The sequence below is a fragment of the Photinus pyralis genome, unplaced genomic scaffold (genome assembly GCF_008802855.1).
Source record: "Photinus pyralis isolate 1611_PpyrPB1 unplaced genomic scaffold, Ppyr1.3 Ppyr1.4_LG10, whole genome shotgun sequence".
Classification (NCBI taxonomy): domain Eukaryota; kingdom Metazoa; phylum Arthropoda; class Insecta; order Coleoptera; family Lampyridae; genus Photinus; species Photinus pyralis.
This window is the reverse complement of record NW_022170250.1, coordinates 13,930,585-13,950,109: the sequence shown is the minus strand read 5'-3', so window position 1 is coordinate 13,950,109 and position 19,525 is coordinate 13,930,585. Positions and strand designations below refer to the sequence as shown.

At 36.0% G+C, this 19,525-nt stretch overlaps 4 protein-coding genes across 4 annotated transcripts; 2 read left to right on the top strand and 2 right to left on the bottom strand.

The window, feature by feature from the left end:
- Window positions 1-2,132: 2,132 nt before the first annotated feature.
- LOC116162373 (putative nuclease HARBI1) lies at window positions 2,133-2,591 on the bottom strand. Its single transcript, XM_031475987.1, has 2 exons — window positions 2,411-2,591; window positions 2,133-2,365 (listed from the first exon to the last, which is right to left on the bottom strand). Exons 1-2 carry the CDS (start codon window positions 2,589-2,591, stop codon window positions 2,133-2,135), a joined length of 414 nt encoding a protein of 137 aa, XP_031331847.1.
- A 1,311-nt stretch (window positions 2,592-3,902) lies between these two features.
- On the bottom strand, window positions 3,903-8,608 carry LOC116162372. The gene is made up of 2 exons (XM_031475986.1): window positions 7,294-8,608; window positions 3,903-7,234 (listed from the first exon to the last, which is right to left on the bottom strand). The coding sequence occupies exons 1-2, from the start codon at window positions 8,345-8,347 to the stop codon at window positions 3,903-3,905; spliced, it is 4,386 nt and encodes a 1,461-aa protein (XP_031331846.1). The 5' UTR covers window positions 8,348-8,608.
- LOC116162517 lies at window positions 8,590-9,477 on the top strand. Its single transcript, XM_031476150.1, has 2 exons — window positions 8,590-8,737; window positions 8,793-9,477. Exons 1-2 carry the CDS (start codon window positions 8,677-8,679, stop codon window positions 9,302-9,304), a joined length of 573 nt encoding a protein of 190 aa, XP_031332010.1. The 5' UTR covers window positions 8,590-8,676; the 3' UTR covers window positions 9,305-9,477.
- A 1,252-nt stretch (window positions 9,478-10,729) lies between these two features.
- Window positions 10,730-13,081, top strand: LOC116161762 (transducin beta-like protein 3; the record flags this gene model as incomplete). The annotated part of the gene is made up of 1 exon (XM_031475225.1): window positions 10,730-13,081. A coding segment is annotated over one exon (2,334 nt), but the record flags the coding sequence as incomplete, so codon positions are not given.
- Window positions 13,082-19,525: the final 6,444 nt, after the last annotated feature.

The following is a 19,525-nucleotide window of genomic DNA, read 5'->3' as shown; positions in this document are numbered from 1 at the left end:
AAACATAATTAGCATTCTGAAATGGAAAGTTGTTTGCATGGCCATAATAAATGCTAAAATATTTCTTTCTATCTGTAATCCTTAACTAGCTAATTGTAATGTGGGAATTCCACGCATTGTGAAAATTGCAAATTAGTTATATTTTCATTGGTTATCACATTTCATCACATTACCGACTAGTTTCTGTAAGCAGTCTTCTTTTCAGAAGAAGAAAACATGCTTTACTTCGTGTACCTAGAGAGAGAGTTGGTGCATCACGATGGGTATACCACATTCATAGAAGCTCTTAAAGTGTCATTCTCCTTATTTTTCATTTTAAATTTGAAGTATCCTCGCAATCTATGCGCTACCATGGAGTTGTTGCAGAGGATGATTCTGAAAATACATCCCGACGCTGGGTCAAAATCTAAAAAAGTGTGTGCAACGCGAAAAAAAGTGTTCAATTTTATGAACAGTATTAAAGAAGGTTAATATTAATAGAAATGTCTTCTTTTTAGTTTTAAGGATTTTATTAGAGAGGTTTTTTATGTTTCTGTTACTAATAAGAAAAATATACACTATTCACTATTCTTAACTTTTTGCTTTTATTTTATTTTTTGGCGTGCAAGGTTTCTAACGAGGATTCCAATGTTACCTAACATGATCTTGAAGACATATCCAAAGTATTTTGGGAGTTGTTAAACGTGTACAGGGTTTTCATTTTTATTTTGACACCCACCTACAGAGTTTATTAAAAGAGATAGGCAAAAATTGTTTATACAAAAGTTGCGTGTTTTTTTCTGTAATATATTTTCAACATATCAACAAAAAACAAATGAGCATCGTAATGTTAAAAAAAAGAACAAATTCCCTTAAATGGAACACTATATTTTTACTCAGGGTGAAATCCCTTTTCATCCTGATTCCAAAAATGTATAGTTTGCCGGTATTTCATTCGGCCTTTTTTTTTTAAATATTTGAAGTTTATTATTCAAAAAATGCAGCAAGAGTTTTTGAAACACTGTCATGCATTGGAATGGGAAAAATTTGTTATATACTGAGATAATATATTGTTAAAAATTGTTATAGAATGTAAAAATTAATAATTCGTAAATTTATAAAAATAATAGTAATAATCCATAACAATGTTGATTATTAAGTTCTATTTTTGAATAATAAACTTAAATTATTTAAAAAACGGCTGAATAAAATACTGGCAAACATATTTTTGGAATCAGGATGAAACGGGTTTTCAGCCTGAGTAAAAATATACAAGGTGTTCCATTAAGTAAACAAAATAAAGTTAATTAAGCTTGGCGATGGTCATTTGTTGTTATTGATGTGTTCAAAAGAAAATATAGAAAAAAACACACAACTTTTGTACAAAATATTTTGCCTATCTGTTTTAATAAACTCCGTAGGTGGATGTCAAAATATATATGAAAAATAAACAAAAATAGGTAGGTACCATGTAAAAAGGGAAACTAAAGGTAGAATTCGTCTTGACAAGTACAGACGAGCGGACGGACAAATGTAATTTTCACATTTCTGAAATGGAAAATTACATTATAAGGCGAGCCTATGCGCACTAATGATTACTGAAATATAACATATTAAAATATGGACTTGCTGAAATTCCGTTATATGTTACACTTTTTTCATCAACTTAGTATGTGATATTCCATAAACTATACGTAACATACTAGGAAGATACTGTAATAAAACACAACTAATAGGAACAGGAAACCTAAAAAAAGTATGGATTGCCTTGTAACATGCTCTGGAAAATTAAATAGTAAATTTCCCATATTATGGTAAAATACAGTATAAAGTCTTGCTTTTTTGCAGTTGAAGAATGGAGAATCACTTTATGAAATGGGTTAATTTACAAGTTCCTCGTGTTATGCAAGAATAAAAATTGGAACTTACCTAAATCTATCATGAATTCATCTGTGAATATTAATGGTAAATTACGGTAGATGTTACAGTAAAATTTATTTACAAATCGTTAGGTATTTTCACAGAACTTTACGTTGGTTATAAATAGCCAACGTAAAGTTGTGGAATATTACATAAACTTTTTTTACCGTGCAGTTCGGTTATACATTTACGTGTTTTAATATTCGGAATCGACCTTTAAGTAAGCCGTAACATTACTCAATAAACACTCTAGTGGAGGAAAGTTTGTAATTAAAATTTCTCTGCTTTCGTGTTAAGTGACCGTTATCTTTATATGGTGTTAACAAGTAGTTAGTACATTTGTACGCCGAATCCTCCAAAATGTGGGTATTCGTATCTGGAAAGAGTTCAAAGGGTGTTTCACGAATTCTTTTCCCTAATGGTGAATTGTGCCATACACGCGCATCATGGACGCTTCCAGGATAGCCTATAAATTATGTACCGTTAATATGAACAAAAGCATGGATATTACCTGCAAAAACATCTGTGGACATATAATTGGCATCACACACACCTTGCAAGATTATAGAATGGTAGTGATGTCTATTACAATAACTTCCTTGATCTTGAGAAAGAGCCGTAATTGGTATATGTGTACCATCAACTGCCCCTAACACGCCAGGAAACCCCGCACGTTTGGAAAATTGCAGCATTACTTGATGTGCTTTCTGTCGAGTGGGCCACACAATATAATTAGACGATTGATCCGTTAAAATTGTGCATACTTTTTGCACATACAACCACGCTGTTGATGTGCTTACATTAAATTTCTCGGAAATGAGTCGATAAACTTGCTGGTTACACAACATACTCAAGGCTATGAGTAGTTGTGTTTGTGGAGGTTTTGCAGTCGGTCCTACCCCATTGTCTCTTTTTTTCTATTAAAAATTTACCAATTCCACCCAGAATGTAATTGAAGGTAGAATGTGAAAGTCTATAATGACTTTTAAAAACTGAAAGCAATATATTTTCATATACAACTGTACACATTGGTAATAACATACCACTATCATCATACAAAGATGCCACATTTTCAATATAATCTTTTACGGCAATTCGAGGTCTTTTTTGTAGATGTACTGACTTTGATAAAATTGTAATCATTTCATCTTCATCCTCACTATCACTCTCCATCAACTGGGCTATTGCCGCCAAAATTAACTTCCGTTTTCTATTACTTTTTGCAACTTCCATTACAAAGTAAAGAAAAACAAACCAAGAAAGCATGCAAATTTATGAAACAGTCCCTTTAACCTAACCTACAAAACAAATCTGACGCTCTCTATTTACCGTGTCGTTCGATAAATCAACCATAACCACGCTCACCGTAGCTGTTTACCGAATTTTACCGAGACATTTGTCTCGATCCAATTATCGTAAATGCCCTACTGATAAAATCGAACTGTTCACATTTAAAAAATCTTTCTATTCTTTCTCTCAGCTTATCTAGGTCTTCTTTCTTTGTCCTACAATTTGAATTTAGGAAACTTTCGGTTTCATTATTTGTATTACCTAATAGATAAGGGGAATCCCTAGTTCTCTTGATTTTTCCCCGAGTTCATTTTCTTCCTGTGGCATTGTAAGACACTTGTCTGTATGTGGTGAAGCTACAAATTCTTAACTGGGTTTTATCCGGCTCATCTGTGAGGATTATCAAGAACTAGTGAGCCCGTGGGCTACGCCCCACGTGGCGTAGCAAGGGTCCAAGGGAAAATAGGGAAATCTTTTGTTTGACACATTACACGGCCTCATTGAAAAGTGTATCACTTCCTCTGTCGTTCTGAAGGTTGATGGCGGTGGGGTTCATATTGACATAAGATGTGGGCTTAAAAACACCAACATCGACATGTCAAAAACATGAAATAATACACATTAGACTATTATTCTTTTTGCTTTATTGCAACGAAATTGAGAACGGCATACAATTAACATTAATACACAATAGTTGTATTCCATTGTTTGCTTTATTGCAACGCTCTTTCATAAACAATATTTTTTGTTGTTTTGGCATGTGTGAAGATGAATAATGAAGACGGTTTACCAACACGTGAGCATCCAACGTATAATTGTCCATGTGAGAAACATGGTGGTTCAAGATGTAATCCACATACTTGAAGCGATTGCCCTTGAGATTTATTGATGGTCATAGCAAATGCCAGTCGGACGGGAAATTGTATTCGCTTAAATTCGAAAGGCATATCTGATGGAATAATTGGTATACGTGGAATCAATACGTTTTCGCCTTTGTATTTGCCAGATAATATAGTTGCTTCAATGATGTTGTTCAGCAATTGTTTTACAGCCAGTCTTGTTCCATTACAAAGCCTTGGTTGATGTAAATTGCGTAACAGAATGATTGGCACACCAATTTTTAATTGCAGAATATGAGGAGGAGTTCCAGGTAAATCAAGTGAATTTAAAAATTCTATTGGATAATTTACAGCTTCATCTGGATCCATAACGCAATCAATAGATTTGTAGATGTTGGTTTGGCCACTAAGCTTGTTTTGAATCTCAATATTAATATCACTTACGTCTTTGTTTTTAGCTGCCAATATAGCGCGATCGCTTAACCATTGATGATTTGTATAATTATCTACAATGTTGGGATACACACTTGCAATTAACTCCTCTTGTGATTCAGTAGTAACACAAAAATCTGCAGGCAATGTTATTAATCCTGTTGTATTGTCCGTAGCACATTTTCCATTTCCAACGTCCAATAATTGGCTTGCAAATGAATTGGCTGATGCATCATTTTGTAACTGTACGCGCATATTTACAGTAAGCGATAGTTTGTGAAACAATCGCCACAAATGAGATGATTTTAAACATGCGTTTAATTGATCTGCTGGAGTTGATCGTGCGATGACTGGTAAAGTTTGTCTAAAATCACCTGCTAATAATATAATCGCATTTCCAAATGGCTGTTGGTTGGTGCGCAAATCTCGCAAGGTTCGATCCAGTGCCTCTAAAGACTTTTTGTGTGCCATTGTGCATTCATCCCATATAATAATCTTGCATTGTTGAAGAACCTTTGCCATTGCGGATGTTTTCGAAATATTACATGTTGGTGTTTCTGTTAGTTGCATGTTTAATGGCAATTTTAATGCAGAATGTGCCGTTCTTCCACCATCTAACAAAGTGGCTGCAATTCCAGAAGACGCTATTGCCAACGCGATATTGCCGTTTGATCGTACTGTGGCCAAAATCAACGCAATTAAATATGTTTTTCCAGTACCTCCGGGAGCATCTAGGAAATACAATTCACCGTTGTTCTCATTGATGGCTTGCATAATAGTGTTGTAGACGTGCGTTTGCTGCTGATTCATGTTTGTTATGTTGTCTTGAACAAATGTATGTAATGCATTGGTATCGTACTGTGTTTCACGTTGTATTTCACGATTGCAAACTTCTGTAATGGTTCGATTTGGTGATGGCAGTCCCAATTGATTAAGGAGTTTATTCGCCATCATCAAACACATGTCTTCAATGTAAATTAATGATTGATTATACATCTCCGCAGTGTATTGTAATTCTGTGTGTTCACTTGCATTACGTGCTTGATGTAAAATGTCATCTGTCATGGCGTCTTTATGTTGTTCCCACAGTTGTACAGGTCTTGATGGAAAGCATGTTGATATTATAATTGCGAATAATGTACGCATTTGATATGAAGAAGCTGTAAGTGATGCTTCGTGAAGGGAATTGTCCCAATGTTCATCGTTTTCAAGTAAATGTAAGTGTTGACAGGCGTCACGATATGATTCGCACAATACGCCATTTACAGTTCTTAAACTGTGAAATGATGTGGGGCCACGCACAGTAATCAGCAGCAAACGTAAATAATAGCATTCAGCCATGTTTGGATGTACAGTGTATAATCGACCCAAGGCATCACTTGAAAATAACTGTGGGTGGCCAGTTACTGGTTTACCTTGTTTCCGACGTTCAAATGTTTTTCTGGTAGCATTCCACGTGAAATAACGTGGAACTTCTGAGTACAATAACGTTCCAGCAAAGTCATCAGTTTGGCACAATGCAAAAAAAGCAGTCAATGTTGTTGCTGGTGGTTGTGCTGCTCGCTCGAAAACATTTTCTGTGGTAAAATATACTCGTTGTCCATTTTCTAAATGAACAGCCAAATGTACCACAGTTGGATATCTTTCGTGAATTGGAAATGCAAATATGCGCCATATTGCTTCGTTGCTGCTGATATATCTGCCAAGCTGATATTGTCGGATTTCATCTAGATTATTTTCAGGTGCCACTCCGAAAATGGCCATGTCACTGCCTTTGTTGACATATTTACAAATATATTTGATGGACTTCACAGAATTACAATATTCTACATTTATATGTGCTTTATAGATTTTGGATAATAATGGCGAATATGGCACTATCCAACGATTATCAATCTCAACGTCATTGTTGCGTACTTTCACCATTATTGATTTACCATTGTCATGTGTTGAACGACGGCGATATAGTGGATATCCATCGTTACCTGTTATTGTTTCTGGAATGAATTGTTTTGGATATCGTTTAGAGCACTTGCCATCAATCATACATGGTGAATGTAAATTAAGAGCACCACATGGGCCATGTATCATATTCTTTGTAATTATTTGGAATAGTTCAGAATCAATTGCAGAATCCGGTATTTCAGCACAAATAATACCATCAACTTCGTTTGGTTGAATTTTATCCATACACCAAATGAGAATATGCGCATGTGGCAATCCTCTCTTCTGCCATTCAATTGAATACATCCAGCATCGAACTGAACCAAACACGTTGTACTTGACAATTAAACCCATTAATGATTTTAGTTTTTGCTTAAATACTCGTGCCGTGATGTCATGACGATCAGTGTGCGATTGTCCGGGCAACAAACATTGTTTAATTTCATTCCAGGTCGGATTGCAGGTAAATGTGATGAATAAATCCGGACGACCATAATGCCGAACGTATGACATTGCATCTTGTGCATATTCATGCATGTGACGTGGACTGCCTGTATAGGTCGATGGTAGAATTGTGATGCGACCAACGTTATTTGCATTTCCATCCGTATTAATTGCATCACGTAGATGAATGTATTCCTCCGATCTTAATTGTCGTTGGTTGAGTCGAATGAATAACAGCCGCTCTGTCTCTATTTTTGCGTACATGTCCACTACATATTGATGGAACAATTGCCGACACTTCAGAATATGATTGTCTCCATTCTCTCGAATCATTAATCTGTACGCATAATAATTCATGCAACTAATTTTTTTGGTTGTTTCCGTACCTGTAATAGTGTCATATAGTTAGATTATCTTTAAATTACTTACAAAACACATTACTTACCGGTTGTTGGATTTATCATTTTCAAATGAAAATGATATCCATCATCTCCCTGCCAAAACAGTATTGGATATTGAAGTGCGTCATAGGAACGATGTGTTTCAGAGACACGTTGCAATGTATCATTTCGCCGATGCAAAACAATATCCCTAGCTTCAAATTGATCACCACCAATGACAATTGCTATCTCATTTATTGTTGGTGCATTAAATCGTCTTGAATGTTCACCTCCAGGTGTTTTGTCAGCTCTTATAACTATTTTGTGATTGTCGGACGGCATTCGGTCTATTGCAGTTTTAAATAATTTTACCAATTGATTGTGCTGATCGAGTAAGATTTGTAATGACTCTACAATTTGACGGCGTATCCCAGAAGTAATGGCACATCTAGTGTTGACCTCATCATCCGAACTGCCAAGAAAATATATCTGTAGAAATTTGTGTTGTTCATCAGATATCGGCAATAATGAACCTACAGTGTGATATATTTGACCTTGCACTTTGAATGTTGGCATGAAGTGATCAGTAATTATTTTATCTGCACCAAATGACGTCATTTGGAAGCAACTGTTGTACTTCCGAATATTAGTGAGAAAATGTTTTGATTGAGAAGTAGTTCCAGATACTAATGTTAGTAACGGTTCCGGTGCTTGTTGTAAGGGTGTTAATTTTACTTGTCCATTAACGCAACACAACCCGGGCGCTTCCGTTTCGTATTTCAATGCTTGACAATGGGCACACACTTTATCCATATTACCAATATCAATGTTGCGATGCGAGTTATAATCAATTGTTGGATCATAGTCGAATGCAAGCCGTAGAAATGTTATTCGATTAGTGGCACGTGTTGCTGATCTTACTCGTCGATACGCAACACGTCGTTCTTCACTTCGCATTTGGCGTTGTTCTTGTGTAATGTTTTCACGGACGCGTGAATTGTGATTTCTAACTTGTTCATTTTCTGCTGCATGTTCCTCCTCTGTTCTTCGGGACCGTGCGTGACGGACGTAATTTATTTGTCGTGTACGGCGACCAATATCTGAACGTCGTCGCGGCATTGCGCTCGATTCAAACCAAATGTAATTAACAACCCGTACCGTACTCAGTACTAACCGTACTGCGAACCTCAGAACGGAGACCGTCTACCAGTTCTATTTTTAGAACGAATACGTACCCTTGAGATGGCAGTAATGTTTATAGGCAGGCGGTCGGGCGCACTTGAGACTGCCGTTGACGTTGACGTTATAAACTGTCACACTTCACCCCCGAACAATTTTTTAAGCTTTTACTTTACTTCGACATATCGGCATTCGGCAACAGTCCAGTGGTCCCCGTGCCTGGCGTTAGATCTCTGTTGTAATTAAAGTGAAAAATATTATAAAAAACGATGGACCGTTTTTGCAGTTATTGTGGGGCAAGGAGACAACTGGAGTTTGATCGTCCATTGGGTATGCATAATATAATAACATGTTACTATGTAATATCTATTATTACTCTTTACAGATCGCTGTAGCAAATGTGATAAATTCCCATTTATATTATCGCACGAAGTAAAGTCAGCGTCGGTATTGCGGTGTTCGGTGTGTACTGCTTATATCTGCGCGATAAACAGATATTGCGAAATATGTGGACATACGGTGGAAAACAGCAAACGGATAAGGGGCGAAAGAGCTGGACAAATGCAAATGGCAGGAAAAATTCAGGCGAAAAAAATGGAAGCTATCGAACGGAGAAAAAGACGAAAACTGGAAGCTGAGTGTTCATCGTTCAGTGCCTCAACCCCATCCACAATGACATCACTTTCGCCGTCAAAAAAGTCATCATCTAATCCGTTATCATTTTCATCCAACGATGATGATGATGTAGACAATTTGTTGTCGCAAATACCGGATTCGGAATTGTCGCAAATACAGGATTCGCAAACAAAGGATTCGGAATTGTCGCAAATACAGGATTCGCAAAAACCGGATTCGGAATTGTCGCAAATACAGGATTCGGAAGCAAACCCAGAGTGAATCTATAATATGTAATTATAATTAGGTAGGTGATTAGGTAATTAGGTAAGAGTGAATCAATAATATGTAATTATAATTAGGTAGCTGATTAGGTAATTAGGTTATCTTTATAATACATAAGTACATACTTTATACATTTCCATGTAATAAACAAAATAAACAATTTAAATTGAGTGTGTGGTGGTTTCAATTTTAAATCTTATACTCGAGACTAGGCATGGGAATTTTTTTCGATATATCGATAGGTATCGATAGTTATCGATATATCGAATAACAATAGGTAGAGCTAAAAAAATCGATAGATCGATAGATCGATAACTATCAATATATCGATACTTATCGATAAGTATCGATATGTCGATAACTATCGATATATCGATAACTATTGATATATCGATATGTCGATAACTATCGATATGTCGATAACTATCGATTGATAACTATGGTACGATAAATTGATGTTATTTGTTTGCAGATTCAACGAGCGCTACTATTTTATTAATAAAATCCGATGTTCGGGTTTAACTCTCTTGTAAATTTACTACTTTATTGCTCGACGAGATTTCAGAAAACCTAACTTTGCTCCCTTTCTCTGAGAAACTATCGGATACGTCCGCTATATTTCTCTTCAATTGAGGCGGCATTTACCGTTTAATTACAGCGTTAATTGCATTTTAGAAAGCTAAAGATCCCTGCGATAGATTGCACATAGTAATATAACTCCATTAAAGTTGCAAGAACTGCATCTCGGTTATTTTTTCATATTTTGTTAATAAGAGCCCTCTTGTTTTGTCGGGCTCTTTCGCCGAAAATATAAAAAGTTAAAACTCATTGCAGTTTTTAGACACGCTTTCAAAAAAATTATGTCATTGGTAAAATATTATATATATCTGATACTATATTATAAAATACTAATTGCCATAACGATGATACTATCGATTATACCGATACTTATCGATATAGCGACAGTTTTATCACGTCTTTCGATTAGTTATCGGTGTAATCGATAACCTACGTCGATATTTCGATAATTATCGCATATCGATAAGTAAAATATATCGATAGTAAAGTACCGATTACTTATCAATAGAGTGAAACAGTTTATCGCCCATCCCTATTGTAAGTATACGTTTTAAAAACATCCAATATAAAACCCATTCTTAGTTCTGATACAAACTCTCTTATACATAGTCGGCTGGGCCTTTAATTAAAAACGCTTTTTGTACTGGTTTTAACTGACTTGCGCCCAGTTGGATGGGCCGATTTGATTCGCCAAGGTCTTGGCGTCGATTCTCTGGTAAAGCATGTGGTGTGGGTGGAGTAGGAAGGAGCTCTAAGCCCAAACTCAGCCCACTTTAAAATAAAAAAGTGGGATGGTCTAAGTGACTCAAGGTTTTTTTGCTGTGAAAACATGCTTAAATTTAAACCTTTGTTTCTAGGTTCGATGTCGAATCCAAACATGGCGCATTTTACACGGGCGGAAACTTGGAATGGCACCACAACCTCCTCTTCTGCCAAAATAAATCGTCCGTCTCACTTCTCGACATCGACAAGGGTGTAGTTGTACTCGAGGTAGGAGAGAAGTATTCTGAAGCCTCGGATCTCGTGCAAACGTTCACGGCCGATAGGGATCAGGTCGTGACTTCTCACAAGAGCGGATCTATAAAACTTTGGAAACACGACGGTGCACTTGTGAAAACCTGGAAGAGTATTCATAAGGGGCCGATCGTTCGACTGGTATTAAACGGAAGTCTGTTGGCTAGCGGAGGGTCGGATGGAAATGTGAGAATTTGGAACATGGAAAATCAAATGTGCGTTCTCGGTTTGAAGGGATTATTTGGAATTGTCAATGTTGTAGAATTTCATTCGGGTCGAGAATTGGTGTTTGCTTCCGGTGACGATGGCAAAATCGCAACATGGTGTTTAAAGACGGGGACATCGATGGTAACGTACAACGGCCACTTTAGTAAAGTGACTGCAATTACGTTTCACGAGGATACCCAGCATTTTGTCAGTTGCGGGCGAGATAGAGTGATAATGTTATGGACTGTTGGAGTGGCGACTGCGGTACGCGTTGTACCGACATACGAGACATTGGAAGATATAGTTTTCTTACCAAACGTATTGAGAATAACGGCGAAAGGGGGCGTTGACAGTGAGGGGATGCATGTTGCCACAGTTGGCAGTAATGGACTGGTACGAATTTGGGACATGGGTAAATCCGCGGAAATTTTTGTACAAACAAATTCGTTGGTGTCGAAAGCGAAAGAGGACGGTCGCTTGGCTATTCAAAAATTATTGTTTGACAAAGAGAGAGATATGTTCGCCGTAGTGGCGGCAGATCAAACCATAGTTTTGCACGAATTAACCACTTTCAACGTCGTTAAACAGTTTGTGGGCTTTTCCGATGAAATCTTAGATGTGGTTTTTGTGGGCAAAAATGATTCTCACATTGCCGTAGCTACGAACTCTGAAGACATTAAGCTATACGAAAGTGCAACAATGAACTGCAATCTTTTGAAGGGCCATACTGACCTGGTACTAGCACTAAGTGCATCTAAAGTAAATTGCAACTTGCTACTCTCGTCTGCGAAGGACAACACGATCCGACTGTGGCGCTTGTTTGAAAAAGGAATCTGCGAATGTGTCGGAATTGGCATGGCACACACCGGGTCTGTCGATTCAATAGCATTCTCGAATTTAACCGCTACTTTTGCAATATCCGCTAGTCAAGACACCTGCTTAAAAGTCTGGGAGCTGCCTTCAAAGTTTGAAAAAAATTCGAACTTGCTATGCAAGTGTACAGAGGTTGCTCATCAAAAAGGGATTAACTCGGTGGAAGTGTCTCCAAACGACAAGATAATTGCCACCGGTTCTCAGGATAAAACCGCAAAGCTGTGGACAGACTCCCTGGAGTTGATAGGCGTGTTACATGGACACAAACGTGGAATTTGGTGCGTGCGATTCTCACCAGTCGATCAAATAGTACTAACATCGTCTACAGATGGCGCGATTAAGTTATGGTCTATTACAACATTGAACTGTTTAAAAACATTTGAAGGTCACGATGCGAGTGTCCACAGGGCAGAATTTATATCAAATGGAATGCAAATTTTAAGCGGAGGGGCAGATGGATTAATTAAACTTTTTAACATCAAAACGGCGGAGTGTGTAAATACCTTTGATCAACATGAAGCGCGTGTGTGGACTTTAGCAATAAATCAGAATGAGACCGGTTTTATAACGGGAGGAGCAGACTCTTTCCTCATCAAGTGGAAGGATGTAACGGAAGATCGCCTACGTGAAAAAGCAAACGACGCGAATAAGCGAATTTTACAAGAGCAACAAATAAACAACTATTTACAAAACGACGAATTACTGAAGGCACTAACACTAGCGCTTAATTTAGCCAGACCATTTCAAACATTAAAAATAGTTCAACTAATCATAAAAAAGGGGGACTACGGTTTGACGGACACAATACACCAGTTAAGAAACGACCAAAAGGATGCCTTATTGAAATGTGTAACTGATTGGAATACTAATAGCCATAACTGCCATTCCGCGCAGCTAGTTCTGAATATACTAATGAAGGAAATGCAAACTGGTCATTTTTGGCCAGTTGGTTTAAATAACGCAGTTGAAGAAATTTTGCCCTACACAGATAGGCACTTTAAGAGATTAAGTAAATTAATGCAAGATTTACATTTTATAAATTATACCATTAATTGTATGCAACCTCATGCTAAAAATAAATAAATGTTTTTGAAATTCTCAGTACTGCTAACTTACTGGTTTAAAATTTTGCGAGATGCGTCCCAAAAGTCCCACATAGAAAATTCAAAGGGCTGTAACTTTTGAACTAGTAGCCCAATCTTGTAACTGTTTGAAATTATGGATTCTACAGGCCACATTCAATAAGAAACATTTTTTCCGGGTCGATCTGAGACAATTTTTTTTCGAGAGCCTCAAAAAAAGGCAGTTCCTTCCTTTTTTACAAAAAATCGACTACACTAAAATTTCTCGGGAGAACACTTTTTCTTATTAATTTTGGTGCGTAGAATTCAAACCAATTCGTACTTTTTCGATCAGACTTCTCAATCAAAAGTTATAGACTAGAAACCAATTTCGAAAGAAAATTCAAAGGGCTGTAACTTTTGATCTAGTAGCCCAATCTTGGAACTGTTTGAAATTATGGAATCTACAGGCCATTTCCTTAAAGGGCAGTTGAAAATGTGCAATTTAATGTAGGATTTGTAGAGAAAATGTACTTCAATGATCCAGTATCTGGAATTGTATTTTGTGAACGCATTTGGTACATTTGCGCCATCTCTTTGGTAATCCCTATACTTTTGCAAATTTAATTCTTGTAATAGTTGAACTAGTTCCAATGAGATGTCGCCACGTACGACACTAACTTCACAAGAATATTTTAATTTATTCACTTAATCAAAGATCATACTACACTAGATAGCCAGCGTATATGCAAGAGTTGTTTCGCGTTTAAGTAGTTCCATAAAAATATTTATAGGGGGCTTTCAAAGTTAAGAACGTAACTGATTCATCCGAAGCCGTCTTTTTACGAGTTCGAATCATATCATAAATACAAAGAGTGATTATTGTCTAAACACGAGACACATAAACATGACCTACTGAACACTCCTCACTATCATTGGGATAAAATTACATTTGTAAGTGGGCTTCATTCAAGACGAGGTAGATTCTAGTACAGTCAGGACGTTACAATGAAAGAAATAATTTGAAAGTTGTACACAATATTCCCTTTGCTTTTTTTTTAACCAGCGCTAACCAATACATTTTCCAGATTTTCGGATTAAATTAATAATTGCAAAAGCGTCTTTTTCTTAGCATAATTTCTGAAAACCTTTAGTTTCACGTATCTACGATACTTTAGCAAATCTTCAAATATAATATCACAGATTTAAACATACTATAAATCTGTGATAATATGCACCTACTTATCCAGGCATATTTACATTGTAACCACACATTTATCTAATTTAGATTTGTTGTAATTAAGCATTTTATGATTGGGATAAACGATACATCCCGCTTAGCCTCCTACATAATAAAATTGTGTCCAGCTAAAGTGAGTCGGAACTAGAAGCGTCTGTGGTTAAAATTTCAAAGAAATATCTCCATAAATATGAAAGTTGGTATTGCGCAGTCTGCGCAAAATATGGAAAATACGAAACTGATCGAAATGGGCAAATATAGACCATAACGGCTATCAATTAGCGAAAACCCGAAGTCTCTAGGTGGCCCAGGGGCCGAGATCTCGATGGAACGGATGGACGGACGGACGGACAGACGGAAACACGAGCACATAAGCTTTACCTCAACTTCGTTGTGTTACGATAAAAAATTTAAATTAAAACAAGATGTGAATATTCGGTATTTTAATTTACAGTAAGGTAACCAGATAAAAACATCTATAACACCCACACAAGGTTGCGCTTAGGAATGACACCCATATCCCATACAATAGCCCTTTATTCTAAAAATAACTGTGCTTTGCCATTTCGCGCGTCTTCTTACCCCGCCAGGTAGTTTGTAATATTCTCATAAAAACATAGCCGCTGGAGGACGCAGTCGACTTATTTGGCGGGACGGATTATGAGAGTCTAAAATTTATACAGCGCTGTGTAGTTAGCGTTGAGTGAAAAGTAATACTCAACGCTTAATAGCCATGTCCGACTCAATTTGGCACACTTGCGCCATCTCTTTGGTAATCCCTATACTTTTGCAAATTTAATTCATGTAATAGTTGAACCAGTTCCAATGAGATGTCGCCACGTACGACACTCACTTGACAAGAACATTTTAATTTATGCACTTAATTGCCACGTCCGACTCAATTTTCCTTAAAGGGCAGTTGAAAATGTTCAATTTCATGTAGGATTTGTAGAGCAATTGTACTTCAATAATCGACTACACTAAAATTTCTCGGGAAAACACTTTTTCTTATTAATTTTGGTGCGTAGAATCCAAAACAATTCATACTTTTTCGATCAGACTTCTCAATCAAAAGTTATAGACTAGAAACCAATTTCGAAAGAAAATTCAAAGGGCTGTAACTTTTGAACTAGTAGCCCAATCTTGTAACTGTTTGAAATTATGGATTCTACAGGCCACATTCAATAAGAAACATTTTTTCCGGGTCGATCTGAGACAATTTTTTTTGCGGGCCTCAAAAAAAGGCAGTGTATAACCTTCCTTTTTTACAAAAAATCGACTACACTAAAATTTCTCGGGAAAACACTTTTTCTTATTAATCTTGGTGCGTAGAATCTAAAACGATTCGTACTTTTTCGATTAGATTTCTCAATCAAAAGTTATGGACTAAAAACCAATTTCGAAAGAAAATTCGAAAGGCTGTAACTTTTGATCTAGTAGCCCAATCTTGGAACTGTTTGAAATTATGGAATCTACAGGCCATTTCCTTAAAGGGCAGTTGAAAATGTGCAATTTCATGTAGGATTTGTAGAGAAAATGTACTTCAATGATCCAGTATCTGGAATTGTCTTTTGTGAACGCATTTGGTACATTTGCGCCATCTCTTTGGTAATCCCTATACTTTTCCAAATTTAATTCTTATAATAGTTGAACCAGTTCCAATGAGATGTCGCCACGTACGACACTAACGCATAGATATATAAATACATATCTATGCACTAACGTCACAAGAACATTTTAATTTATTCACTTAATAGCCACGTCCGACTCAATTTTCCTTAAAGGGCAGTTGAAAATGTGCAATTTCATGTAGGATTTGTAGAGCAAATGTACTTCAATGATCCAGTATCTGGAATTGCCTTTTGTATACACATTATGATGCAATTGGCACATTTGCGCCATCTCTTTGGTGATCCCTATACGTTTGCAAATTTAATTCTTGTAATAGTTGAACCAGTTCCAATGAGATGTCGCCACGTACGACACTAACTTCACAAGAACATTTTAATTCAATTTCATGTAGGATTTGTAGAGTAATTGTACTTCAATAATCGACTACACCAAAATTTCTCGGGAAAACACTTTTTCTTATTAATTTTGGTGCGTAGAATCCAAAACAATTCGTACTTTTTCGATCAGACCTCTCAATCAAAAGTTATAGACTAGAAACCAATTTCGAAAGAAAATTCAAAGGGCTGTAACTTTTGAACTAGTAGCCCAATCTTGGAACTGTTTGAAATTATGGATTCTACAGGCCACATTCTATAAGAAAATTTTTTTTCCGGGTCGATCTGAGACAATTTTTTTTTCGGGGCTCAAAAAAAGGCAGTGTATAACCTTCCTTTTTTACCAAAAATCGACTACACCAAAATTTCTCGGGGAAACACTTTTTCTTATTAATTTTGGTGCGTAGAATCCAAAACAATTCGTACGTTTTCGATTAGACCTCTCAATAAAAAGTTATGGACAAAAAACAAATTTCGAAAAAAAATTCAAAGGGCGGTAACTTTTGATCTAGTAGCCCAATCTTCAAACTGTTTGAAAATATGGACTCTCGATCGATCTCGATCTCAGACAATTTTTTTTCCGGCCTCAAAAAAAGGCAGTACTTTTAAGTTATTCAAATGTTTGAGAACAGTTTAGAAATGTTTAGGGAAAGTTTCCATTGTCACAAAATCAAATATAAAAATCCGATACATCTGAATACCGAACTCGATGGTCTACGTAACTTAAAAACAATAGGGACCTTTCTTATATCCTTAAGACCATGTGTATCAATTTTCAAAGCGATGCACGTTTTTAAACAAACTATCATACACACGGACAAACGGATGGTCAATAAAGGATCTGTTCCAAAATCGCTAGGATTAATTTCAGAAAGGCGAACGTATCATGTGCACGGCGCTTTGAAAACTGGTACACGTATTCTTAAGGATATAACTGGTATAAGAAAGGTCCTGGTAGGTACGGTACCTCCTATATAATAATATAATAATACCCTTTTATTCCCCTTAAATTTGTATATAACAATAGAAATACTTATAAAAAAGGTAACCCCATACAAAGTATAACTTGATTTTTTTAAGTAGTATTAAGCCTTTTATCTAGTATACCTTTGAATATAGATGTATTTTATAATCAAAGTAGTATACTATGTTAAATTTTTAATGTATTTGAGTGACAAGTATTTGAATACTTTTTATAGTATTCGAATACCTTTGATAATACTTTTGAAAGTATTCGAATACCTTTGAAAGTATTCGAATACATTCTAAAGTATTTTTATAAGTATTTGAATACTTTTCAATGTATCTGTATCTAGTATTCGCTTGTGCTGGACGTAAAAGTATTTAGTATTCAAATACCTTTGATTTGTGTAAAGTGTTTGCTATTTGGTATTCAAATACTTTTTGAAAGTATTCTGCCCAGCTCTGTCAGAAAGTTATCATGGGCACGGACAATCACGCGATTTGAAGAAGGGCCTTTGATAAAGTATCTAAGCTGACAAGTAGGAAAACAGTGCATGATATCACATGTTTATGGAGATATGACCACAGATTTTTAAATCTGTGATATGACTACCCTACTAATCAGTGCTAGCCTTCAATTTTATCGGCGACAAACCTCAAGTCTGCCAGGTAAAGTGTAAGTTTAGGAGAATGTGTTGTTTTAACAATCACGTTTAAATGTATTGAAACAATCAACAAAGTAAGCTGAACTCATATCTTGCACCATATACAGAACATGGACTGCTAACAGAAACTAAAATATGCCCAAGGATAACCACTTAATAGATGATGCCTGAATAGCCTCACCTAAATTAATTAATCAAGTTGAGTCTCTTTATTTTGCTCACTCAACGATAAGAAGTAATTTACCTACTTGTATTTTGACTACCATGGCAACGCTATCTGGTGCGTATACAATGGCTATACCAGCTAACCCATCAAGCATAACAACAATACCCCGTTACTTATCTATCACATCATATCATAATATAAAATTAACCTTACACTTTCACCCTTGTTATCACATATAATTGTGAAAGGTACCTACGTTTTTCCATCGTTAAAGTTAACTCTTTAAGAAGACCACCAATCGATAGTGCTTCTTGCATGGATGGTTGCTAGACCATCAGATTATTATCCAAAATAACTCTACATTTATCTAGTCCATTAAAATTTATTAATCAATACCAATAATTTTTTTATTTTTGTATCTAAATAGGTACTTTTGAAGATCTTTGGTTTTGGTTATTGCTTATTTTGTAATCTACACTTTTACATGACGTTTCATCTATTACGGGGAGTGTAATTTTGTTGTATGTACGCCAACCTTTCTTGTTTTCTTCTTTGATGTTGTTCACACAAATCACACTGCACATAAAAATACAGCCTCTTTCAGGTTCAAAAATTAAAGCTTTTTTTGCATTTTTTACATAAGATAAGATCTGTACATTGCGAGGGCTGTAATTCTTGTCGTACATCGCACATTTTTGTTTCCTTTTGGATTTCGTTTACAAGATCTACAGGCAGCATATATAAATTACTTATATCACCATCTTCTTTCAAAATTATAAATTGTTTATATGTCAAGTAGTGTCATTCTTCTGACGAGTTTTGTATTAAATTTTACCTACCTGAAATCTTATTTTAATATAAAATTTTAATTTTCTTATAGAACATTTGATTATTGTTAATCTGTCATTCACTCAAATGCCTTAACAACATTGTTATAGCCTGACAACATAGTTAACTATGCTTTATAATACCGGCCGTAAGTCCATACTCTGTTCAATTCAAGGTACACAGTGATTCCTTCAAACCATACATTAAGCTTAATAATCGATTAATTTGACTGTTTGGAAACTTTTCTCATCGAGCTTTGGATGTAAATACTGTTTGTTTTTGTTCAAAACCCACCCCATGGTAATTGGTGAAACGGCAGGAGCCCATATTAAAGCTCGTCTTCCATTGCCATTCTGCACATTTCGGCACTGTCTCTAGTAGGGGACAAAACAAAGGTTGACCGGAAGAAGAAGCTTGACTGCGGATGACGAGATAAAAAAAATGTCTTCTGAACTTGGACCTTTACTGTAATAACCACAAACAAAAAATGGCCGTCTGGATGTTCTTTACAGGTTGAACATCTCTATAGATCTTTCCGAACATTTACCAAGCAGGCAAAGTAATAGAATTTGAACATCGAGTTGCTGTTTTTTTTACCTTCGATTCTTTATTTTGT

Excerpts from the sequence above, each read along its gene's own strand:
- LOC116162372 (XM_031475986.1), bottom strand. The coding sequence starts at position 8,347 with ATGCCGCGACGACGTTCAGATATTGGTCGCCGTACACGACAAATAAAT. Across the intron at positions 7,235-7,293 it reads AATGATAAATCCAACAACCG|GTACGGAAACAACCAAAAAA; the intron begins GTAAGTAATGTG and ends ACACTATTACAG.
- LOC116162373 (XM_031475987.1), bottom strand. The coding sequence starts at position 2,591 with ATGCTGCAATTTTCCAAACGTGCGGGGTTTCCTGGCGTGTTAGGGGCA. Across the intron at positions 2,366-2,410 it reads GTCCACAGATGTTTTTGCAG|GCTATCCTGGAAGCGTCCAT; the intron begins GTAATATCCATG and ends CATAATTTATAG.
- LOC116162517 (XM_031476150.1), top strand. The coding sequence starts at position 8,677 with ATGGACCGTTTTTGCAGTTATTGTGGGGCAAGGAGACAACTGGAGTTT. Across the intron at positions 8,738-8,792 it reads GGAGTTTGATCGTCCATTGG|ATCGCTGTAGCAAATGTGAT; the intron begins GTATGCATAATA and ends TACTCTTTACAG.